The sequence below is a fragment of the Charadrius vociferus genome, unplaced genomic scaffold, assembly GCF_000708025.1.
Source record: "Charadrius vociferus isolate BGI_N301 unplaced genomic scaffold, ASM70802v2 scaffold623, whole genome shotgun sequence".
NCBI classification, from domain to species: domain Eukaryota; kingdom Metazoa; phylum Chordata; class Aves; order Charadriiformes; family Charadriidae; genus Charadrius; species Charadrius vociferus.
In genome coordinates this window covers 520,733-547,280 of record NW_009647679.1, presented here as the reverse complement: position 1 = coordinate 547,280, position 26,548 = coordinate 520,733, and the positions used below count along the sequence as shown (strand labels likewise).

Here is a 26,548-nt window from a genome sequence, read left to right as displayed (position 1 = left end):
CAAAACAGACCCACGAGCACTGAAGAGTCCATACAATGAAATATCGTAACGCATTCTTTTTACATTCCATTGATGCAAACAACAGTAGCAAGCCAGAAACACCAAAGAGTTCCCGTTAAACTCCAAGCTTCCATTTCGGGACACGACATCTTCAGAACTTGCAAATGCCAGTTCTGTTTTAAACACACAACTTTATTCACTTTATGTTAACATAATTTGTGCAATAGAGACATGTGCAATAGAAAGGTGAAGAACAAGATGGAGAAGTAGACAGTATTCCAAGGATCCAATTATCACTTCACTGTAAAGCAGCACAGTATTATACTGCTTTCCGATGATACTCAGGAGGGGCTACTTCATAGTCACTGGCGCTAAACAATGCGGAGGAATTCTTTGCTAAATACCTATGAAAAAATAAAGAGATTAAATTACCTTCTTGCCTCAAGTCTCTGTTGTTTAGCATCACATGAGTGAGTTGTTAGGTGTCTGCCGAGACCATAAAACATGATTTCAAGAGTAGAAAACCAACATACATCTACTAAAAAGTCAGTTGTGTAACGCAATTAAAGATTTGACAGGTCATTCAAAAAAAGAATCCATTTCAAACAAGTTGTCAGGCAACTCCGGCTCCAAGTGAGCACAGGGAGGTTAAATTAACAGGATGGACCAGTTCACATTTGAGGTTCAGTCCGCGGCTGTGCCAAGAATCCATTTACTCCTGATGGTACTCAAAGGGATAGAGACAAGGAGCAGGACACCATGAAGTTCTGTCTGCACAAATACGAAACTGAAATGGCTACCTGAATGATGGCTAGGGCAAACGAGCCATGGGCAACTACGTGCAATAGAGAAGGTAGGCACTATGTGCCGTTACTGCTCATGGAATGGATTCTGGGATTTCTGGTCAATGCACTGGCTTCACATTTCTATCTTTGCAGCCGAAAGCTCCTTAGCACTTGGCGTTTCCTTCACACCTACAAAAGGCACCTATGATCATCAACTCAAGACTCTGGGACTGTTCCAGACAAGTCTGCCCTGGAAATCCATTTCTAGCTCTGCTGCAGAGCTGTCTTGGATTTGCCAAGGGTTTTCTTTTAACTTCCAATAGCTTACCCAATCCCACGGAGGTGAAACAGCTTTGTTACCCTGATTACTTACAGATCAGTATTTCCAAACGCCGTCAGTAGACTACTGAAGCCTTCTATGAAAACACACAGAACGTTTCGCCTCTGTGACATAGTCACTAGTGGAAGTTCACAGCTTTAGTACGCTTGACCAAGAAAATCTGCCAGCACAGCAAAAGCAAAAAGCAAAAAGCGGTGCCAATGCTGTGAGCTCACCGTTTCATACCACGCACCTGGCCCTACACAGATGTCTAAAGGAACTGATGAAGCATAGTACTAAGTTCCCCCAGCGCAGTACAGATGCATGGAAGCTGCTGCTGTCACACTCACGCGTACATATGGAGCAACACAGGTACGCCACCTCAGCCACTAAACTGAAGTTTCATTCCATTTAGAATCTCACATTCAGGAAGCATTTACAGGTGAACTAAGCAGCAGGTGACTCTGTAGTTCCCGGTAGCCACGAGGAAGTATTTCATCACCTGCCTGAAATCAAATATTTGATTTTTTTTTCCCCTCCAAAACTTTTGCATTAGTCTGGTACTATTATTTACGATGGGGTTTTCATTCTAAATATAACATGTCCACAGCACCACAGGCTACTGCAGAGCACTAAAGCTACAATGACAGTTTGTCCCAGAAATATCAGTAAAGATCATCAGTTTTTAACATTTGCTCCATTGTTGTTGAGTAACTGTTGTGTACTTTAATAGTTTGCTGTAATTGTCATCTGCTTTTTATAGCACGTACAAATAAATGTTGAAGCATTTATTTTGAAACAAGTAGCAGACTTGGACAGTTTAAAAGTGCAGACTAATACATATGTAAGCACGCATCTAACTAGCAACAACCTCAGTATAACTGGAGAGGAGATAAAACCAGTCTTACCCACGTTACTGGATAGCAGAGTTTGAGAAAGCTTCACTGCAACCTTCAGTGAAGACACCACACACAGACCCAAGATTTTATATACATATATAGTATAAGAACTGTTCACTGAAAATAGGCCCCATTACAACAGCCTGTGCTTACTTCACTTTTTCTTTCTTGCTGAAAGACTTGAAAAGTACTTACTTTAAGAAGTCATGCAAATAGTTTAACAGCAAAGCCAGACTCTTCTCATCAAGAGGAGTGTAAGCAAGCATAGCTCCAATTCGTACTGTTTCAAAAGAAGCAACACTTGTTAGTTATAAACAACAACAAGTATTTAAGAACAGTCTAAAACCTTACAGTAGCACAAATAAGCAGCCTAGGGATCTATTCCAATATATACAAGCTCACACAAAATAACCAGACTGAAAATCCATTTCCATTCCAAATCCCTGAATGGTTCTGAGCATTTTAGGTACACAGAGTAAGGAAAGAATGAAACCACCTTTCATAGTTGCTTGTCAAATTTCTGTAGTTCACACTCACTGAGGCTCAAGACAGGCAAAGGAAGCACTTGAATACTTCTAACTGCTCTTCTTCAGTCTCTAGATGTCATACTTACCAAATAACCTCAGTAGGTGTGGGGCACCATAGACTTGAGACATTGGAGCATCTGGGTGATCTGCTAAGATTTCAGCATATTGGGGCCTCTCAAACTTGTACAGTAGTTGAGTTCCCAGCATAACATTGAAGTATTCTTTAATTCCAGCCACAACTTCATTGACTGCATACTCCCTGGTAAACAGAGTAACAGGTAAACACTGCAAGTCTTGTTCTAGTGAGTGGATGGACGCAAGATGAGACTTGGCTTGGCGAGTCCATCAAAATCCAAAAGCTTGTTAAAGATCTTTACAATTTTTCAATGAAATTTGTCTGGAGACCTTAAAATATACACCCATAGGAAGCAATGCATTTCAAGACCTCCTTTAAAAAGTGGACTGTTCTGAACTCGGTAAGATTTTAGGCAAACCAACACAAGCCTTGCTTTTAGTCATCTACTCAGAGAAACTAACCCTGAGAGCAGTCCTTTCAAAGCACCAGTAAGTATTTATAAGGACACTTACCAGCTCTTCTGTTTTCAACCAAAGTTAATCCCAGCTCACGCCAGTTTAAAAGTACAATACTACATGTAATCAGACTGAACTGCTTAATGGAAAGGGACAGCCCCCCAATATTTCAGGCAACCGACCCTTTCTGACTACACTTCTCAATGCCATGTTCCTGCAGGCCTCCAACCTCACAACTAACCGCAGAATAACTGTATGGGAATTAGCAGTGACACTGCACATCTGAGAAGTGTAACCCTCACTCCACCCTGCAAACAGATTTAGAACATACATTAGGACGATGACATAAAAGAACGCTGAAACACCCTGACAAGTCAGTAATATGCTTCCTCTTGAATGGAAGAAAATAACTTTACATTTCTAGTTCCTCTCCCTTTAAAACAGGGAAAGCTTCGTTCAATAATAAAACACACCTTGTCTGTTGTCAGGGTTGGACTGCTGGGGTAATTACAAATAAGAATCTTCAAAGCTATCAACATCAAAGTAATTAGCTTTGCTCATCTGATTCTTTTAAAAGTCATCATCTGCCTCCCCGTCCCCCCACCCCTCTACCTCCACGAGAGGCCACCCGCACAGGAACACTTTGCTCAGCAGCTAGGCAGCTCTTTTGAGAAGTTTGTTCAGCTTGTACATAGCAAGTGTCACTGAACTTATTCACCCCACAGAGGAAGCCCAAGAGCTAGAACGAAGGGGCGGAGAACTATTCACTTGGCTCGAATCAGCTGCCTTTAGGAAAAGGCTTTGGGAAGGTGGAGGAAGCAGAAGTAGTATCCAGAAAGCAGAACCGCATTCTTGAATTACCTCCTCAAAGATTTCCAAACTCCTTAATCATCTTGGTCCTGGAACATGAAGCTGGACATAAAGCTGGGACATGTTTAACAACCTTCCTAAATCTTCCATGAAATACCAGTCCAACAACAGCAAAAGTAGTATTTAAGGTTTGAAGTGACCACTACTTACTTGTTATCAGTATTTCCTCGTGACTTTTTGTAGTTTGCATAATCCTCTAAAATGGAGTCAACGTTTTTCTTGGCAGGAAGATAGAAGAGCTACACAAGAAGCAAAAAAAAAAAAAAATCAAATACAAGTTGTCTAATTTATGCAAACATTTATATCTGCATGCTAAATTTAAATCAACATACGTAACATTTATAGAATAAAATTAACAGGTTAAGATGTTAGTGTTGCTGAAGGAACACCCAACTGTTTCAGTTGTCCACACAAAAAAACCCACCCCATAAATGGAAACATGGATATAGTCGCTGATCACATTTGTGCTGCTCAACAGCAACCTGATGAACTGCTAAAGGTACCCCAAAAGTCAAAGGTATGCAGCGCACACACATGGCCCGACAGACCTGCCTACACCAGGCCACACAGCAGTTACAAAAGCAACAGTGACCATTTTGCCTGTTCTTCCGTCTGCTCCTCTTCTCGCATCCAGTTCAGCACCTGACACTACTGTGGCTGCGAAGCAAATAAGGCGGCCAAGCACCTGCTGGGAAGTTCACTGCCTGCACCGTCTGAACAATACTCGAGCTACATCACAGCTTACAGAATTGAAGACAAATATTCCCAGCTATGATTCACCAAGGATTAACATCCATCTTTAATACCATACACAGATCATCTCTACCCACAGACAGTAGTTCGGTTGTATCCGGCAAGGCTCAGTAACACAGCAAATTCATGCCATTGGGAAGTTTTGAGGCATGGGACCCAGTTTACTTATCTATTTCTTTTCACAAAAGCACTACAGTCTAAAACCATTCAGGGGGAAAAAAAACCCCAAACCTAATTCTCCAGAATTAGAGTCAGCGTACACATAGCAGTGCTTAAGCACCTTTACTGCTGAGGCAAGTTTAGGATTTGTATTCACCAAGAAAAAAGTCAGCCTTATCCATGTAGGGCTTGAGCAAGATTTTTTACGTGTCTGGGATTGCAAGAACAGACGGTACCTTGAAGCAGCAGTAAGCTAGAGCACGCAATTGCAGCCTATCAAAAAATAACAAACAGTTTTCAACCATATTAATATCTACGCTTCTTGCCGATTTTAGTAGCGGTTTCATACATGAAATGGGTCATGATTCATTAGTAAGTTTAAGTGTTTTATACTTTTAAAATGGCAAGCAAAGTTTAATTTACTGTATCAGGAAGCTTTATATGGATCCAGCCTGGAAGAAGTTAAGAATCGCTATCTTAAGTGACAGCTTTCTGTCAGAACCATAGAACAACTTAAGATATTTGCAGAAGTTGGCAGTGAGAGACATGTAAACAAGGCAGGAAGAAGCTCAGGTAAAACAGGTGTCCTGGTTTGAGGTAAAACAGAACCAATTTTGTTCAGTAACTTCACTTCTTCGCCAGGCCTCTCTAGCTACTGAAATTAAAGCGTATTGTGCAGACAACGTTCACTCTGAGTGATAAGACCTATGTTTATAGTTGATGCCCAGGCACGGTATGCAGAGAGGACCTTGCTTACACTTATTGCTGTAACAAAGTTGGTGGCCTTGGTTGTTATTTGCCCCGTTGGAGAGTCAGAAGCAGAAAAGCACAGTGGGGTCCCACTTGCGGGGAGGAGCGGACAGGACAGGTGACCCCAAACTGACCAGCGAGGGTATTCCATCCCATCTGCCTCACGTTCAGTATAAAAGCTGAGGGATAAAAGGTCAGCTCTCTCTCTTCCTTCAATGGCCGACGTCTGAGGAGGACTCTGTTCATCTGCCTGTGATCCCGATCCCGAATGCAGATCCAGAATCCAGTTCCCGTACGTCACTGAGTCCAGCCTGGGACTGCCCCAGTGCCAGCCGGTGTCGTGACTGTCATCTCGGGAGCTTGCTATGGTTTTGTATATATTTCATTATTTCTTTTTTATTTTATTATTAATATTTCATTAAAGTAGTTTAGTTCCTTCTAAACTCATAAGTCTTTTTCCTCCTCCGCCTCCCTCTTCAAAGAGGGGTAGAGGGGAGCATCTGTCAGTCCCATCTGGGGTCCCCCAGGTCCCCAGTAGCTGATTTGGCCTAAACCACGACAACAGGCATCGCACGTGAGAGTCCTACAGACCAATTCTCTACCAACTAAGTAAACTGTTCAAAACATACCAGCAGGCCAAGCACGCACAGTTAACACCACATTTAAAACTTATTTAAGCTTTTTAAATTATTTGCCTTTCTAGCTTATGCTTGATTAGCTCAAGTCTATTCTACAAATTTACACACAACTCTGCTGAGCCACAGTCCTACTCACAGGTGTCCTTTGGTTAAAATCCAACTGGAATGCCAACTGTCAAGTAAGCCATCAGGCTGCTGTCAAACTCTACAAGAGATTTCACTACACCGCGCTTAGAAAGGATATGAAATTCTAGTTTTAGCGTCCTTGCCTATACACGGCCAGATCATTCTTTTGACAAATTACCTGCTTTTGCCTGGTGATCAAGTCCCAGTCATCTACCAGCCATGGTTTCAGCTCTTCAGGGATTTTCACCTTTACTTCAACTCTGTTCATAAATGTTTCTTCCTAAAAAGAGTGAAGCCAGACCAATTACTTTCAGACAACTGTCCAAGCTAAGAGTCACCCATATTCCCTCTTTTCACAACTGAAATATACCACTGAACTGAGGAATTACTCCAGTAATTCCCGTAGGCTCCACAGGGAACAAGGAAATAGCTTAGTTTTTTCAAGGCCACTTGGGAATCTTAGTTTTGCAAGTTATAACATTTCACACTGTCACACTACTGCAGGACAAAGCATTGCCGTCTGTATTTCTGAGCAAAGCAACCTTCCTGTTTTCTATCAAAAATCCTGTGAGAGGATCAGAAATACATACGCTTTCAACCGTTGGATCTACTCGAGCCCTCTTCTTCCTAGGAGGCTGAGGTGTCTCACTGGTACTGCTCCCTTCTCCAATTCCTGGAGCTGTACACAGAAAGGACATTACGCTGCTTAAGAAGCCTGGTAAATCAGTAAGAAATACCAGTAAAAAAAAAAAAGATTTGGAAGGATTTAAAAGTAAGACTCAGATTTCTCTCAGGCCACCTTTTTACTTGTTCTGGGGGGGGGGTTGTTTTAAATATTACTTGTATTCTGGAAGTTCCACATATTTGTGACAGTTTAAACTGCTATATTTACATTTATCTGAAGATGACAGTTTCTGCATTAAAAACAAACTAGTATGTCAGTTATCTCTAACATTCTTCTGAAGAATTTTTGGAACCAGCAGCTCAGCTTTGCAGATATGTCACATCTCCTTCTCAATAAGTTTGACTTATGAAATTAATTCAACAGCTCCACAGCAATATCACTTTGCTTTTAATTTGCAAGAGGTCAAAATCTTGACAGACTGACACAAGTAGTTTGTGTACAAACCAGAAAAGTATTCATTCCTCCCGACCAAGAGGAAGGGACATCTGAAGTCCAAGAGGAACAACACAAGGTGATAGTAAGTAAACTTAGTTGAGGCAGATTTAAGGTCTTATTCCAGCTAAGAATCCTTCACTAAGGACATCCACTTATATACAAAATAGAGACATACTTACTTTTCTGTTTGTTCTTTTTTGTTTTCCTGCAAGAAGAACACAGATTATTGCAAATATAAAGACAGCAGTACTTAAAGAATCAAAAGTAGAAAGCCAGGAAAATTGTCCACTAAGTTCAGAACAAGGGAACGCTCAGCAGCCTATGGCTTATCTAGATAAGAACACATGAAAGAAGTGTCAGATATGGCTTAGCATCACAAAACCCCAGAAGGCATGCCAAGAACACATAAGTATTTAAAAATGGTAGACTGATGCTTAGGCAAGTAACATCTACAGATGTTTTATTCTTTCCCATTGCTCTTGGAAAACTACACTAGGTTTGTAGGTGTTTTATTTCTGCGTTTCAGCAATCACTTAGAGACAGAATATGGGACAAGGAAACAGAAGTGCTGAGAAATATCAGATAAATCTCAGTCAACTGAATTAACTTCCAGTAAAGTATTAAAGACAGACCCACACCGTTTTACCACTATAGCAGTAGAGGGAAGTTTAAACAGCACTATCGGAATTATATGCATGAAGCTGCATGGACTGCCTACAATGCCATCATCAACTTTTAAGTGAGATCACAATTACACTCGCCACTTACTAGAAACATGTGGAACAGTACTAAATAGCATAGTCCCTAATGTTTACCTTCTTCCAAATGCTTCTCTCAACACTTACTGTGTCTAATTTACACACTTCACACTTCCCTAAAGTCTCTATCCTTAGCCCTTATTTTTATTCCAAATGAAGAGCTGCATTTCCAAAAGTTCTAAAAGACACCTGAAATACAATGCACACGACATGTAAATACTCAGATAGGTCAAGAGTATCAATGACAAAATTAAACCATCCCAACCGGTATTTTTGTTAATATCTGAACTTTGCATATTTACTAACCATTTCAGAAGATTTTAATTTAGAGGACTACTAGTCATGTTTCAATTTGCTCACTATTAGTAAACGTCTCAAAAAAGTGCAGATTGTGCAGATAAAACTCTTTACCAGTACAAGATTATCTCCTTGGAAATTCACCACTATCTCAAGTGACTCTTGTATTCAGGCTTTGAACTAGGTTTATCTGGGTCGGGAAGTAGGCAGAGTTTTAGGAAGGTCTGAAGATAGGAAGAGTAAGGCTTTTTTCAAGTTTCAAGTCACAAACAAGCATTAGGCTTAAACTGTGGGCACCATAAAGATCATCTCTCCAGGAAGAAGGAAAAATTGCCAAGTCAGGTCACTGACAATGTACTTGTGTATTGAAGAGAAGTCTTTTCTTCCAAACCTAGAGTAAACAAGGAGGAACAAGGAGCTCTTTCTAGAATTAAAATCACAAGATCAAAATAACCTTAAGCATTAATCTAGAAGCAGTCTTAAACTGGAACAGACAGGCAATATAAAGTACTTAAAGAGCTACCGCAATTAAGACAATAAACCGCATCTGTGTTACTGAAGCACAAAGTCTAGTATAAACCGTTCCAGGCAGTTGCTTGTGCTCTCCCACCTCATTCCTTATATTTCAAGTCATATGCCTCTGCTTCAAGTCAAAGCAGCCATCTGTTTGCAAAGTCTAAAAGACAAATCCGAGTTAGGGAACAAACAAAAAGAGCTAAGGTTAGCGACAGAACATTAGCATTTGGCAGATTTTCGACAGCCCGTACAGCAGACTGTCTGGAATAATACTCTTCACTCCGTGAAGGCAGCCGTGCAAGCTGAAGCGCTGCTCTCATGTGCAGGAACTAAAGCATGCAGTGCAGTCGGTATCTGGGAGAAAGATGCAGCATCTGTACCACAGAGGGTACAGAGAGCCCTACTGATAGAAGTTGTAGCCCAGGATGAGCAGCACACCTCAGATAACCAGATTCCATTAATCACACCAAGCAGACTCATTGAGACATACAGCTGAAGAACACCATACGTGCTCCTAACGACGGCAGATTCTGCAAGGACAAATGGAATGCAGGTCCTGAAGTGACACAAAAAGATGAAACTTACGTAGACTAGGTTAAAACGCATCCTTTTGTGCCACTTCACAACTGCACTATGAACAGCAAGCCCGATATTGCTGTACAGGAGTACTATAAGAGCTTTCATTGACTTCTCTTTATACATCAAGTACAGCTCAGCTGCTATTCTTCATTCACGTATTTCTCTATTGACAGGCATTTTTCACTGAAAACTGACAGCAAAACTGAAAAGCAGCACAGAAGTTTCTAGGAAGCTTCTGTGGAAAGAGTTTTAATTAAAGAAAAACTGAACAGAGCTGCAAGGTGCCAAAGATCCCACAGTTCAAACTTACAGGATACATCCTTTAAGTCAGACATTACCTCCTCAAAGCAGCAGGGTCAGCAACCAGTTCTGCTAAGAAGCTAACCCAGCCCCCATGGCAGGGTTTTATTTTAGCAGAACAAGAACACGCAGCTATAACAAGAATATTCAAGTATTAGGGATCAAAATGTGAGACTGAATTAGAAAGCCAAAAATAAATGAACTACTGACATAACCATCTGAAACTGTGTAGAAACAAGAAGATCAGTAGAAAATAAACAGTATTATAGCTTACAGAACAGCTCACAACAATGAAATGTTGTATCTCAAATGCGACCAACTTAGCAGGAAAATAAGCAGTCCATGCCACAATAACATAATACTGAACTTCCGATCTCAATATTCAAAACAGGACTGCATTCGTGATCAAATGGTGAAACTAAAGAGGATGCCATAGAAGACAACATACTGCAAGACTGCACTACACCTTTCTACAGACATCCATCAGAAGAAAGTTAATCAAGTATCTGTCACAGAAGCTTGGGTACCACCTCAGGAAGCCATCAATCTTTGCACAAGAGTTGGTGTTAATGCTCAGAAGTATGAGCTGGAGTGTCTTCTGGGACATGTCTAAAGAACCATCAGCAGAAAATAAAAATAGTGTAGAAAATAGAATTCAACACAGACAAATGGTATCAGGTATAAAAAAGAAGACTTTGGAAAGTTTACTTACTCCACAACAATAAGGAGTCTATGACCAGGCAGATACAAATGTGGACAACAAGTATTTTACTTTCCCCAAATTCATGTGCCTTTTAAAGGGACTTAGAGGTCTGTCAGAACCTCCCTACAATAGTTGATTAAAATATGAGCAGCAGGTAGCTACTCATATCTTAAGGTAGCTACCACTTGGTCTCAGGTATTTGAGTTCAAGACACCGGTAAATGCCAGAAAAAGGAGATTAGGTGCCAGTTTACTGATAAAACAACAGTTGTAACTAGGCTATATGAAATCATAAGGTCTCTCCTCATACAAGGTTACTAGTAATAAAAAAAGTACATGAAAAGATTCAAGTGCAAAAATACATATATTGGAAAAATATATGAAATCAGCCCCTATTGCTCAAGCGGCTTGGTCACTAACTTAGCTGTGAGAAGCAGCATTCCTATGAAGATTCAGTGAAACCATCAAACACTACTAGCAAAAGGCTAAAAACCAAAGTCAGGATTATATACGCGTATGTCTCCTGCGCCTGGTCAGGGAAGCTGACCTTAGAAGGCACACAATAAAACTAGAAGAGGTAAAGAGAACAAAGAATAGTTGGTAGTGCGCAACAGCTTCTCTACCAGGAGTGACCAGGCAGACCAGGGCCTTCTCGAGCTGCCAACTGGGCAGGAAGAAGGGAAATGTGGTAGAGGTATCACTAGCAACAAAAGGTGAGGCTCAAAGAACTAGTCAATCTTTCCTCAAGATCGGTGAAAACGACCAAAAAAACCAAAGCAGCAGACATTAAAACCAGGAGGAGTCATCCTCTTTCCTCTCCTCTTCAACACAGCACTGAATTAAAATAAGAACGTGCTTCCATAAGATGATGGGGATGCCAGAGATCCAAATGGTTCAGAAGGTATTAGACAAATATAAGACAGTCCTACAAAGGGGTATTAAACCCATCATATGCATACAGCCTACAGCTCTAAAGTCCCTTAATTACAGACTGCTAGAAGTGAAAAGGGTATTTAGCATTCTAGACTTGATTATCCCTAAACATGTATTACTGGTGACCATCAGACAGCAGAAGAGGTTACGAAAATGTCTGGCTGGAGCCGGTGTAGCCATTCCAATGCTGTTCCAGCCCCAGACAACTGGCATGTAGGCAGCACTCACATGCCGCTTGACATTTAAAGGACTTGGAGTACTTGTGAGAGAGCCATTAGCTGTGCCAAAGATAGAGGATGCCACAAGAGACGTGCAGCAGGAGCATATGCTTTTGAGTAATATGTTCAGATTAAGAATAAGACTTCTATTAGAAGAAAAAAAAACAGTAGCTCCCAAGTTGAGATACTGTTTTGAGAGCACCTCTGATGAGACTGCTTGGATGATATAATTTAAAAAAAAATAGATGCTATTCTCAAATGTGTTATTCAGAGCCCTGTTTTCCCTCCAGAATGCTCTCAGTTGCCCTTCTTATTTTCCAAGCACCCATTAACTCTGTTTACTGATTTTTTTGCAAGTTAATCCTATTAGGCCCAGAAAAGGTAGCATAAACTCAGAAGTTGAAATTCAGTAGAACTACATATAAAACAGTCTGGAGAAGCCAGTATCTGTAGTGTTGTATTTAATTTTTGGCAACCTGCTATAACCATACAGGTTTTTTTCTATGATACCCTCTGGTTAATTATTTTAAGAACAAATGTATACAACCTGCATTTCATGCATATTTCTGTTTAATCAAATAGTGCTTACAAATAGTCTCACAAGCTTTTTGACCACTCGCTGCAGTTTACAGAAACCATTATTCTGAACAATAAAAATACAGCACATTAAGGAGCAGGTTCAAATGGCACATTTCTAACAACATGTATCACAGCAGCCTCACTCCCCAGCCTTACCGAAGACAGAGCAGCCTGTTACCGATTTCCATGGAAGCAGAATTCCAGGCTACAGTAAGCATGCAGACCAGTGTAACCTTCTAGAACTACCCAGTTTCAAGAAAATCTGAAGTCAGTTGTCCTCCACTTCTTTTTAAACAGTGGAAACACTGAATGCATTTGACTACTCATATTGTACACTACCCCAACTGAAAAGGTATACATTTCAGAGAAACTAAGAACTGGTAGTCCATACTGGCTTAAAAAAAAACCCCAAATAAATGATATACTGCAGTACTTATAATTGTTAACTGAAGTGCTACCAAAGCTTACATTATTACAACCAAGGACTTTAAGAGTCTCTAAAAGAAATCTATGAAAGCAAGGAGATTTGGATTTCAGGATGAAAATCCTGGTTTGACAATCCATCCTTAACTCACCGCGTCGATATTGTAGGGGTCTCCAAACAGCAAACAGTATGCGCTCCATCTCGTCTGAAAAATCTAGGCACAATGGGGGTTGAGTTAAGGAAAGAATGTCAGACCTAGTGTTTAGCCTTAAAGAGAATCTATTTAAGATTCAAAATTCTACCTTTTTAGCAGCATATTATAGTCTTACTGAACATTCCTGGAGGATAAGTTGTACTTAGATTGTTATTTCCTTTCCATTATTGTTTGGCTATCTGAAGAATAAGTTTCAAAATATAAGTTACCTTTCCCTTTGTTCAATCCTCCAAGAATGCTACAAAAGGTAAATTTTGAGGCCCAAATAGGTTGACAGCATTACCCTTTTAGAATAGTTGCGAGATCAGTTTCTCCCCCTCCCCACCATCAGTACTTTATGTATCTGCAGTGACCTTAGATTGACAAGAGAACAATCCAGAAGTTGTATTTTGAGTTTTTTCAGAAGCCATCTTGCCTTTAGCTGTAAGCAGGATCTGAGAAGCAGCAGTTTGGTCAATCGGTATCACAACCCTGCGTCACTGCTAGGGTAAGTCAAAGTATTTCCTCTCCCTCAACCTCCAAATAGGGAAGAAAAATAGGGAGACTTCATTGAGAGAAGCACAGGTATAATTTAGAAGGATGCATCGGACGCTGGTAATGGCTAGAGACTAGGAGCAAGATCAGTGCAACAAGCATATGGGGTCCTGTTATAAATAACTTTCACAATGCAAGACTGCTGTTCTAATGACAATAGTTTTCCTTCTTCCCCTTTACAACTGTGAAAACCCACCATCAAGGAATTACTTTTTCCAATCAACATGAGACAGAAGTTTCAGAGAATTAGCTTATTGTCTGTTTTGCTACGCTGGAAACAGCCACCCATGCTCAGGATAGTGATGACAGCAAAAAGCAAAGCCACTCCCTTTCGCCAGCTGGTTTCAACCAGAGGACAGACAGACAGACCCGGTAACATGCTTTCAAGCTTTAGAGTCACACAAAGGCTTAAGATGAAGTCATTTTTGCTGTGTGGGTCTCCCTTGGATGCAACATTACTAGGTGTGGTTGAGAGGATTAAGCCAACTTTGATTTCAAGCACAGGTTAACATTTAGCATTTCCTCAGCCAGAGAGAACAACTCATCCCACTGCCATCAGTCTGAACTACCAAGATGACTAAAGCTGACAGTATGGGGAACCTAATCCTGAAGTTACTATTGGGGTGTTCTCTATAATACAAATTATAGACATTTATAATTGACTCATCACTGCCTGTGTCCAAGTTACACATGAAATTATTTCTACTCCCACTGACAAGTCAGTCAAATGCAAGACAAGTCAGGTTCAACAACCCCTTAAGCGGCCAAATTAGTAATGGTCATAATTTAGATCTCTTAATCAGATTTTAATGACATATATTAGGAACTGTCTGGCTTGGTTTTTTTTTTTCACCCCCAAACGAAGACAAACAGGTGACTAGGTCCCTGTCAGAGGCCCATCCTGAGCTGACAGCACACACTAAAGCGGTGGTGTTAAGGCACCTCAGAACCTACAGCACCATACCACAAGGGAGCATGCACGCAGCATTACAGCCAGATCCATCGGACTCCCCCGTCCAGAGACCAAGAGACAATTTACAGCCTTGGCTAGGCTTTGACTATCCTAAAGTGAAATCTGCATTCAGGATCTACAGAAAAAAAAAACCAAAACCAACCAACAAAGAAACCACCCAACAAAACACTGTACTCACTATCACTGCACTTCTCAAACCAATGATACATATTTTATAACAAAGTTGCCCATAAATGAGACATGGAATCTGAGGCTGCTGCCAAATGCTCTTCTTAGGAATTGATGTCATTTCAGCAGCTTCCTCACGAAGACTAGAATCATAAATGAAGTTAGGAGTTCAAAACATCACATTAGTAATGATCATCTTCGTAGTTCAGTGAATTACTACCCCAAACAGAAGAGTTTCATGGCACATGAGCAAAGCAGTAGAGCTGTACTGACTGTTTGAGAATCTAAACGTAACACCATACAAGCCTACTCTGAAAAACAAAAAGGATGGAATGAAAGAAATCCGACAGTTACATCCTGAAATTATTTTTCTAATAAATGTCTGAGCTTGCTTCTGGTCTCTTAAGATGCAAAACATTTTTAATAGCGTATGGGTTTAGTTTTGTGAGAAACAGCAAAATAAAGACTCTTTAAATGCAGTTTTAACAACTGTACAGTAAGAAGGCAAGACATTTTAAGGATTTTATTCCAAAGTGCTTGCACAGCTTGGAAAAACTGTAATATTCTATGTACCTATTTCACCGAGATACATGAGTCTTACGAGGACTCACCACTTTGAGTGTCAGTTCACTAACTTATGAGGAATAGAGCACAAAAGCAGTAGAGTGTTAGTGTCTACTCAGTACGTTGATTCAGTATTAAACACTGCACAATCTAAGAAGGCAGTTTTAATAAGATACTTCAAAGGCCTTTTTGATATCACAAAAGTGAAGCAAACTTTTGTATGGGTTGTCTCAGAAGTAACGTACTTTAGCCTGCAGAACCATTCTAAGAAAAATACTATTTACAGTTCAATAATAAAACTGACAAGCAAAAGTTTGGAAGGTTTTTTTGGGTAGGGTTTGGGGGGGGGGGGTGTGGGGTGAGTTGTTTTGTCTGTTGAGGTTTTTTGGCATTTTTTTTGAACATAAAAAGCTTCTTACACTTCAACATTTTTCTGCTGCAGACCAGAAGTCTTCTTGCCTGGAGCAGCACCTCTCATCTTCCCCTCTGCATATTGTTCCCTTTAAAAAAAGGAAATTTGTAAATAAGACTTCAATGTAAAAAGCAGCTTGTTTTCTCTCAAAGGGTAACAGGTTATGCAAAACATTTAGAGAATGTCTCTTAAATGGCTTTGCAAATCGGTATGTGTCCTGAGCAGGAACAAATTCAACTCAGTATCAAGATTTAAGCTTCTTCATACAACATTTTGCAGTACGAACACCCATTTCCTCCCCCTCCCAGCATCCTTGTTATGCTGAATCACGTGGAAGCAGCACAGTGCTTCTGAAAAAATATAAAACAACTTCTCAATAAAAGCATTTCTATTAAAGAAATAGAAGGTAAGCATTCATAAAAATCAAAGTATTTGTAGGCATCCTGAAGCTGTCGGAGAAGATCCTTACCACTTTATTTTAAGGATACTGCACAAGGGTCATTTTCAGCCACCTAATTTCCACTTTACAGGACACACTTGCAGTTAGTCAGGCTGCCTCTGTTTCATCAGCCTACTCTTCCCTAAAACCTGAAGTCACCACTTTAAAACCAAGAAGCAGCTTGCTCTTTCTAAACTGCTAGAGGACAAAGATCCAAACACCTCTGTAAGCCACAGCATCTCAAGAATAAAGGAACATATGAACACCTCTTTTTTTAAACTCACTAACTTCCCTTGATAGATGGTTGTTGGATTGAAGCTCTATTAAAAAAAAAATTATTTACTGACAAGGACTGCTAACAAAAATACTTACTGATTGGCCTTTTGAAGTTCTTTTTGTTTCTGCAAATTGGTATCCACGTATTTGAGCACTCTGCTTTCTGGAACCCATTCATCCCAGCTGAAAAAAAAAAAAGAATCAAATGATGATTCAAAAACATTACATCATTGCATTCTACATATAATAGTCAATTAAAAGAATTTGAGACTGAACTCTGCTTTTGTGTCAAGTCATGGACTGGCACAACTGAAAGTGTAAATTACCAAACACATTCCCCACTGACTGAAGCTGTAACGATTTTTCTAGGGAAGTGTAACCCTCAGTCATTTCCAAAGAGTTTCCCAAACTCAAAGGATGGACAATTTAGGAGGGAGGGGACTGTCTTTAATTTAAGAGCATCATCTCAGGAGAAAAAAAAAATTCTACACTTACTAAATTATGGGACAGCTGCAGCCATAACTATATTATGAAGCAAGTTTCCTTTATCTATTCCAACATTTTATAGGTTAACAAATTCAGCAATAAGATCTTACTGTAAGAAGAAGAGCTCTGATTTCTGTCTGTGAAGGAAACCAAGATGGCATGAATATTTGAAGAATCTGAAGTGAACGATTTAAGAGAACAGGTGTTGGGGAAATTGCCATTACGAGCAAGAATTCCACTTTGACAAAGAGTGGATAATCTGAGCAATCTGACAATTTGTTTCAAATAAAACACATTAAAAGTGGCCAAGTTATTCTAAAGTACACAAGTTAAAGCTCTACATATAGAGTTCCGTGTCGTTTTCATTTCATGGCAATAGCTGCCAGTCTTGGAACATGAAGGTGGCAAAACCAATACTACTACAGGAGTACAAGGTCTTCAAGAGTGTTAACACAAGGCAAGCTTCACATCCAAAAGTTAGAGAAACATGTCCAGCTGTACACATTCTAAGACTATGTTTTTAGGATAGTGCTTTGGTCAGATATTTGAGCCAGTTATCTTAATCCTGCCTGTACAGCTGCAAGAGACCTTCAAAAGAAGTGCTACATAACTGCGCGGCACATTATACTGCATGATGAAGAAACTTTTTTGGTATCCTAATTGTTGATATTTGCGAAAAAAAAGTCAAGCAATTAGCAAGTAACAAAGGACCATAATTATAGAAACCAAAATTAAGGAGTCATATTGCCCCAGTTGTCTAGACCTTGCAGCAACGCAACGCCACTTTTAATGTAGTTAATTGGAAGCTCGAAGGCAAAAAAAACTCAAACAGCGCGAGCAAGAAAAGCAGGAGTCACAACATCACTTATGGCACTCTTCAGAGATAAACAAGGAGAGGAAGTGTCAAATTTATGCTGCCTCATTAATATACAGCAGCCACCATAAGAACCAATTATGCTCCCTGTAACTGTCAGTGTCTACAATAAAACATTTATCTGACCGTTTGGCAGGGAGGGTGTGCAGATGCATTTTTAAAAGCTACGTATTAAAACAAAGTCCAGCTTTTAGTCACATCAGTGAGATCAAGACACTAGTGACTAAGAGTCTTCACTCTAGAGTCTACAGCATTGGAATGAAACCAAAACAAAACAGGAAAAAGTGCTCTCTGAAAGACTTCTGAAGTCTGAAGCTTTTAATCACTATGAAAAAAACTCCACTTTTCCTAAATTCAAAACCTAGCAGCAGAACAGAATTCAAATGAAAGAAAAAAAGACAAGTACACAAATGGAATAATCTCATGAAAGTATTCACCATTAATGGGCTGAGCACTTATTCATGGAGACGCCTCTATTCTTCAGAAATCTCTCACCTCGAATCCTACCATTTTTGCAGAAGGGAAAAGCATCTCTAAGTTTACCTTAGCATGAGAGGCAAGAACTGAAATACAGGCTAAACCTGCTCCTGTGAAAGAGTAAAACAGAAAGCCCTTCCCATTCCAAACACAGACTTCACCAAGGCATGCTTCTCCGAATCTTTGCTACCAAACTTTGCTGCTAAAAGTGGTATAAAAATAAAGCACACTGTATTTGAGTAGAGAGTTTTCCTCCTCCTCAGTAGCGGTTGCCTCTCCGACCAGCACGTGACAAGGAAGTTTTTGTACTACCTATCTGTGCCAGGGAGGAATTACAGTAACTGTTCTCAAACTTGAACAAACAGAACGCTAGGAAGCATTCCCATTAGTCTATTGACACCCTAAGCCAGTTTGTCTATACAACCAAAGCTCTGACGGAAATGGTTAGTTAGGCAATGTTTTCTTTGTGTTACTATAAATCACTGGCTTATGTATAAAAAATAATTTAGGTCAACTGCAGAAACAGTCTCCTAACAACATGGACACGGTAGTGCTAGGCCATCAAGCTCGCATTCAAACTGACAAAACCTGCATTTTCCCATACAGGAAAATGAAATAGTGCTTTCATTTTATGCAATACTTACTTTTTATTCCAACCACTGTAATGGATAAAGTATTTCACTTGCTTGTCCTTTATGGCAACCTTTACGCACTGGAACAGAGAACAAAGTTCAGTCAGTACCACTGAGAACAAAGATCTGAGTGAGTTTTGCTTTCTCAGCTTTCAGAGCTTCAGCATGCAGATATTTCCATGCAAGCAACTGAAATACCAGCAGCTATGTCACAGCAGAAGGTCAGTTCTCTAACACAAGTTACTGCCTATGTACGGATTTGGAAGGGCTAGGCAAACAAGCAGCTCTGCTCAGCTATCCAAAGGGACACCTTCATCCACGAGAAGGATCAGAAGCCCCTGAGGATGACCAGAAGAGTAAACAAGCAGTCCCTTCACTACCCCCAGGTTAGCCAAAAGCCATTCACTAGAGAGCTTGTTCACATGCAGGCCCCTACCTCACAGACAGGTAAGCTGGCTGAAGTAGAGGAGTCTTCAAAAGTAAAATAAATAATACGGATCTCTACAGCCACAGAGAGCGCATTATATTCAGTAGAAAGGGTTGCAGTAAGGGCTTTTTCTAGGTTAAGAATGTATACATGAGGTAAATAAAAACAGTTATTTCCATCAAAAGACTGGCCTATGAATACAGTAACTTCCTCATACACTGATATTAAGGTGAGACCATTAAAAGAGGGAACACATACATAGCAAGGTTGTTCCAACCACTCCACAGTCTCACACAGATTCAGCAGTGTCTCTCAAACTTTTCTGCCTTATAGTTTAGCAGAGCCCTACTCACAGCCTGCAAGACCCTGCCTCAGCTCAGAGGAGCATGTTTAGGTGAGCTGGAACAACTGTGCACACTGCCCAATAACAAAACAACTTCCTCCTACCCCTGCAGTCTGGCACATTAAGAGCTCAAGCTACCACATCCATATAAATGGGGAAAAAAAAAACCACTCAGCCAGAGACATGCCTCTCCCTGAAAAGAAAAAAAAAAAGCCCAGAACAGAAACTACATAACATTAGCTAGTTTAAATATGTGCCCTCTCCATGTCCCTGAACTTCTTGGCAATACCAAATTAAATCCACCAACTTCAGCACTTTGTCCAGAAAGTTACCAAGTCTTGTTCTGGAGATGCTACAATACAGATGCCACTGTACCACCTTAACAGCGAAATAACGAGGATGTTGTAAAACATGAACCAGCACCTTTGCTCTAGCTCTTAGTCTCTTTTTAAGGATTTTTCCCATTGAAGTAAAAAATTACTCACAGCCGTCATAATTGCTATTTTCTTGCCATGCTAATTGAGTCACCTCTATGTATTTGAGAGGACAGAGCCTGCTGCCACACAACATTTTCTCAAGACCACTGCGGTGATCTCAACATGATGTGCCCTCTTCAACTAAAAAAACTGCCAACATAGAGAGGAACATATTTCAGTCCTAATCTCCAAAATGCCATATATGGAACTTTAACTCAGTCTCACCTAGACTTGGAACTAGGCATAAGGGTATCCTAATCCTGTTTGATAGACTACTGCACCAGTGGCTCATTTTGACAGTCCTGAAGTTAAAGCCAGACAAATACAGACTGTGTGCTTAAGAAGTGTCTATTGTTTTGAAGAATATAAGGACTGAGCATGAAGTAAAAGAAGATTCAAATATATTTCTGTACCAAAATATTTTCCTTCCTGCTGGAGATTAGAAGTGTCTTAAGTGAATCTCATTTACCTCTGCATTGTACAGAGATGTACAAACAGTTACTGTTGCCATCATTTTTCATACTACTCTAACACAAACAAGTGCTTCTGTGATTGTCTTGCTGTGGGAAGCCAAGGATACAGTCATCAAGAACAAAACAACTTATGTATTGAGAATCACAGCAGAAAAATAAATTAAAGGAATGGGAGGAAAGCTAAGGTTATTATTCATTACTACCTACAAAGTACCCTTGTAAAATTAAACCCAGTTCCTCCTGCCATTTCAGGGGCCCAGAAGGATCCAGACTCTCAACAGAAATAGCCAGCCAAAAGCTACCTTGCTAGAAAATCCTTTCTAGCACCAAGCTGGCAGAGACAGTTCCTGCAACACTCAGTCCACTCTTGCGTACAGGAGAAGAGGGGCACAGCACGGAGAAGCACACCGTTGTAGTGGCTCTGGGCTGTTTAATTGACCAAAGAGTTAAGATTTCTGCTAACAGAAGTTTGTTTCCGCAAAAGCAGAAGCCTTGATTACTCTCCTCTCTGGACTAGCACCTGGGCAGGCACTGGCAGAAGACAACACTCTGAGCATACATTCACAACGAACTTGTCCTCCAGTTCTAGAGCAAGGGAGAGAACAGAGCAGAATCACTAAAGTGAAAATGTTTTAGACAAGCATGTCCCCTGTCAATGCTCTGGACATTATTTTAACATTAGGATGACTATTTCCTGATAGCATGGAAAGAGACGTCAAGTATTTTATCTGCCTCCCTACTACTATCTTCCTGAAGTTGTCCCATCAGTTAACATTTACTGATACTAAAACCTAATGGACTTAAACCTCTGTTTAAGGTGCCCCGGGAATTTCAGCAAGTCTTCTAATCCACACAGCTACAAAAGCCCCCCCTGACAACAGAGTTCTTCCACAAAATAGTACTGATTTTTTTTTTTTTTTTCCAATTTCAGAGGAAGTGGAAACAGGCAGTCAAATTAGGAGTTACACCTTCAGTAAAACAGATGGCATGGCAGCGACATCTGCTTAAGGCCCAGAGAAAAGCACTTAATGGAAAGTGATGCAGCAGAGTCCTGCCTGAAGCAGTAGGGATACTCCTCCAAGTCAAATTTGCAATGCATGGTTTCTGCATTTAAAAAGCCAGAACTGAGAAGCCAATTCCTTTGTCACTTCAATCCAGCATTATCTTCTGCAGTGTTGTCCCATTTGAAGACCATTGATTGTACTCAGCCACCTACACCTCTGAGGAAGCTCAAACTGCAGCTAACTTACTAGCTCATGCATTAGCACCAGCACCAAGTCCTACAGGCACAAATGCTCTCCGGTGTTCTGGGAACACGGATATATCGGATGTTCAACACAAGACCACCCAGCCTTTAGTAGTTTACCAGAACAGCTGCATAGTACCATTGGGTTTTCTGATATTTTTCTACAATATAGAGCTCCAGGATTTAAAACTAATTTTATACCTTATCAGGTTTGCCTTCATTTTAGTTTTCAGTTAATCCTATCTAGTGAGGCACAGCAGGTGAACTAATACAATTCCATATTTTCTTGGGGAACAGTCAGAACCATTTGCAGCAACAAGCAGCCACACATACCTTTGCTTCATAAAGGAGAGGTCCATGAAAACAAAGCACTCGTTCACCTGAAAGAAAATTGCAGATAAACATCTCAGAACACCACCAATGTGCCCTTCCTGTAAAATATATGTCATCAAGTACAACATAGAACAAATCCAGTGTCAACCTAGAAAGAAATTCACAAGCAGATACTGATTTGAGAAGCAAATTCACTCTTGTAGAAAAGAGGATCAGCACTCCGATTATTTAGGCCATGAAGCAAAGATTCCTGAGGACCTCCCTGGAGGGTGCTCATGCAAGGACAACTGCATGCAAACCATGTCCAAGCCTGGCCAGAGCTTTGCAGAGCGGCTGGTTTCTTCCACAAACAATTGGCACCAAAACGTTCATTCCTGCCCATACTTCCAGCCACTGCCAATTTAAGTTACAGGCACTCTCTCATCCTGTTGTAAGGCTGGCACAGAGGACTCCTTCAAAGCCTTGAATTTCAGACACAGACACCAAAACACACGGGCTTGATACAAATGGACTACTTCAGCCCAAGTACTCAAGCAGTAAGCAGGTAAAGCCGTCTTACTGTAAGGGATTCTTCAGTCTACATAACATTGCATTTTAATTCAAAGCCAGAAATTAGCTCTGATAACAGATATCACTTCTGCATATTAAGCTTCTGCCACAAATGAAAGCACGCGTTATCAGTGCTCCTTTTCCCGCAGGAAGTACACCACCTGGTTATTTCTGGTTCAATGAAGTCAGGAAGAGAGAGACCCCAACATTGTTTCCCCATCCGACTTGCGGGACAGAAAAATGCCAGGTTTGTAAAACAGCAAGAAAAATTGTTCACTTTGTGGTTTTTAAGTAGGAAAGGATTGTTCTTCAGTCTGCTTTTTCCCCCCCCTCAATGTCAAGGTCTTATTGTGTGGTTACCTTGTGGGAATTTGAACATACTTAACACAGGATATCTGAGTACAGATGTTTCCTTCTTGAAAGCTGCAATACCTCACATTTTCAGAGAGACAAGCTGCATAGTACACTCCAAGGTGTAGCACAAATCCAGTTCTTGCCACTATTTCCAGGACATACAGGACAGAAGAGAGCTGCCACAGTCCGCCTGTGCGTGTGGTGCAGTACACGTACGCACATACTTATTCAGTCCCCAGACTGGGCTGGGAAGGAGACACGCAGAAGCCGGCCATCTCACCAGTAACACAACTCTGGGTGCCTTCTTCCTTGGGAGCAGCTCAGGAATGACCAGGGTGAGGAAGGACCAGTTCATGGGCTAGAGGTTTAAAAACAGCCTCCACTGTAAACCTTATTACTCTTCAAAACCACTTTCTGCATATTCAAGTGATAAATACAGTCAGTGGCACATGGTACCATTAACTTCAACTCTCTTGAATCCTGTACAATTGTGGCTTAATTGGCCTCGTTACCCCACAGACACGATACAACACTGATGAAACTTTTAACCAGATGGGCTCTAAGCAGACACTCACTCTGCAAACAAAAATTGAATGCCCCCACATCTCAGGGGTTTTTTTTTTGGTGAGGGGACAGACCAGTTCTTGCACTCATTCCCAAAACACAATTTCTGGCAGGGTCAGTGCAGTTACACAGTTTATCGGGTGGCTGATGACAAACCACCCAATTTTGCCTGAAGCAGACGAGGGGAGATGCAGACACACCATTTCCCCACCAAGACTGGGAAACAAGCAGATACAGCAACAGTGTCTTCAACCAGCACTGCTACCGTCACATTTCATCTAACACATCCAGACTTTGATTGAACAAGATGCAACTATTAATTTACTACTTCATTCCTACATTGACCAGAAAGAACTGCTCATCTTTTAAGACTTCATTATTATCCAATCTATAGTATCCCATTGTCTCCATAGACCTGAATCAAGTATTCACAGTAAAGTCCACAAACAGAAAACTACGTCAGAAATGTATTTCAACTGGTAGAATGCTTCTATGTATCGAGAAAGAAAAGATTTAGAAAGGTTCTCACAGAAATGCCCATTTTAATACATTCAGTACTTCTATTAGGAAAAAAAACCCAACAAATAAAATGTCTTTATAATCAGGGCTAACAATCGGAATTTACATTATCTCATGCATCATAGCGCTCACAAGTGCTACTGGAAAACACATGTCTCTTTCAATTACTATGCAAGGTCTTTCTAGGCAAGATGTCCCCAGCTACTAAGAATTATTTTATTTTTAAAAACACAACATGAATCTCAGCTTTGCAGAAAGGGTTTGTCTGTTGTCATGATAACGTAACAGGCTCTTGCTCCTTCCCAGCTGACTGCAGACACGCACAATGCCTCTCCTCTGAATCTACAGACCATTCTCTCCTACACATTGCCACTGTTGCAGCAAAACCTAAAAACACCCACACCTTTCTTATCCCAAAGACAGTATTTGTAGGAGAACAGCTCTTTAGCTGGTAGGAGAAAAAAAGAAAAAAAATAAATCAGAACACACTCTGTTAACACCCCCAAACACCAAGCTACAGGAGCTTTTCTGTCGCATACGAATGGCTGCCACACCGGCACCCGGCCAGCACTTACTGCTCAAACATCAGTCAGGCTCTGAACAGGCACAGCTTCTGGCCTCACCACGCTGTCAAAAAGCTTCGTGTCAGGAAAAGCTCCTGGAAGTCAGAATTCAACCGCCTACTCTTTCAAGTGTTTTTACATGCAGAGTGTTTAAAGAAAGAAGAGGTTCTCAATCTGTGGATCAAGGACCCGATACGACTACCAACAAAGTGTTCCCATCGATGTCAGAGCGGCAGGCTGACCAGCATCTTCAGAACAGATCAGAAAATACAGACGTGTCATCAGCATTGGCAGACAAAAAAACACCCCAACCCTGCCTTAAGCAACTCAAAAGTTGAACTTTACATCTGAGACTCTTCACATATTTTGTATTTGCTTCAAAATAAAGTCAGTGTCAAGATGCAGAACACCTGAAGTACCTACAACCCTTAATTCATAGTTGTCCAAATGCTGATCTCATTTCTCATGCCTCCATGAAAACATCAGTCCCTTCATTTTAAGGGGTACTCATACTTCTAGCTTGACGTTTAGGTTTTCCTAGCTCTTACAGGTTTTCACAATAGATTCACTCTCCTCCTCACCCTTTGCTTTGCAAAAAAGCCACTATGGATAACTTCTAAGTCCACCTACCACTCTGATGTATATCTAGCTTGAAAAATCTACAATTAAAATAATTTTCCTTTGTCTGCTGTGAAGGGTCACAATAAAGCATTTAAGTTTTAGGTCTGCAGGAAGCTTTATTCACAGCACTTTCCTCCCTTTTAATGTTACGGTTGAGACCACAAACGCATTTACATTTGTGGAAAAAAGCCTAAACATTTTAACTTCTGTACTAAGTTTAGGTTGCTCATATTCCTACAGCTGTAAACATAATTTCAGCCTGGAATTCTACTTAAGTTTTCATTTCTGCAGTTCACTTGCTTTCAGATTAATTTCTCATTAATTATAATGTGAATCATACATTAAAATCTTGATTATTTCTGCAGGTTAATACCGCATTGGTATTAACACATGGCATGGAATGCTGATGCACGATTGAACACGCTCTGACATAAGCAGCCGTGAAGCACATACAATTACAGTGTTGTTTAAGCTACTCAGAATGGCGAGCTTCCCAATCATTCTTCCGCAAACAGCACTTTTAAAAATAAATCACAACTGTGTTGAAAGTCTTGCTTAGAAGCCAAAGTGAGGGACAGGTAGAGAGGAAAGGGTGAAATAAGCTTTCATTTACCATTGCCTAGCATTTTCATTTACCTGTATTAGTATCGACCATTACCTAAAAATTAAAATGTATGCAAAATGAGTCTCAGAAAAAGCATAATCCTAACGCTTATTCACCTAAAAATATCTGGTGCTGTTGTAAATATGGATTCCACCACAACCACCAGCTGTAGTCTAAATACTGCCCCATGACTCCTCCTGCATGACCATCCCTAACTGAGCTCCCTTTCATGGAAAAGGACCATGTTTCAGACTCAAGAAAATAAAAATCCTGGCAGACTTAGCAGATTTTATGCCAATGAATGTCCATGCCTGCAAGAAAATGAAACGTATTTAGAATAACGGGGGATAGGAAAGCCCCATGTCTTATTGGTAGGAAAGATGAGGAACAGGAAGAGAGACAAAGACAACGGGAATTCATATTTTCCACATTTCCTCACACTCCTAGGGCTGAGCAGCGAAAGCTAAAAACCAAATAACCCCCTGTGCTGAGGGATCATAAACGCTGGAGCCCAAACCCGGTCTGGCTGAAGGCCTTGCTGAAAGCTCGCCTCAGAGCCACAAGCGCTGCAAGGTGGAGCGCCGATAATTACCCTCCGCTGTTTCACAAAGCGCAGACCAGGCCGAGGGCAGCGGCTGCCTCCA

General features: G+C 40.6%; 2 protein-coding genes across 2 annotated transcripts in view; one reads left to right on the top strand and one right to left on the bottom strand.

Moving 5' to 3' along the window:
- Positions 1-22,899, bottom strand: MORF4L1 (mortality factor 4 like 1). Its single transcript, XM_009881152.1, has 13 exons — positions 22,848-22,899; positions 22,131-22,183; positions 18,845-18,912; positions 16,460-16,546; positions 15,656-15,736; positions 12,935-12,997; positions 7,657-7,682; positions 6,948-7,036; positions 6,536-6,637; positions 4,082-4,170; positions 2,617-2,789; positions 2,199-2,283; positions 1-404 (listed from the first exon to the last, which is right to left on the bottom strand). Exons 1-13 carry the CDS (start codon positions 22,897-22,899, stop codon positions 320-322), a joined length of 1,053 nt encoding a protein of 350 aa, XP_009879454.1. The 3' UTR covers positions 1-319.
- A 1,758-nt stretch (positions 22,900-24,657) lies between these two features.
- The window catches only part of ADAMTS7 (ADAM metallopeptidase with thrombospondin type 1 motif, 7), a 55,807-nt gene continuing 53,916 nt past the window's right edge, over positions 24,658-26,548 (top strand). Inside the window, 1 exon segment of the mRNA XM_009881163.1 lies at positions 24,658-24,720. Coding sequence (XP_009879465.1) covers positions 24,658-24,720 — 63 coding nt within the window.

Bases quoted from the DNA above. Each gene is read 5' to 3' on its own strand.
- MORF4L1 (XM_009881152.1), bottom strand. From the start codon at position 22,899: ATGGGGAAACAATGTTGGGGTCTCTCTCTTCCTGACTTCATTGAACCA. The intron at 15,737-16,459 runs GTAAGTATTTTT...CTTTTTTTAAAG, and splicing joins GAACTTCAAAAGGCCAATCA to GGAACAATATGCAGAGGGGA. The intron at 7,683-12,934 runs GTGAGTTAAGGA...TTCTTCTTGCAG, and splicing joins ACCCCTACAATATCGACGCG to GAAAACAAAAAAGAACAAAC.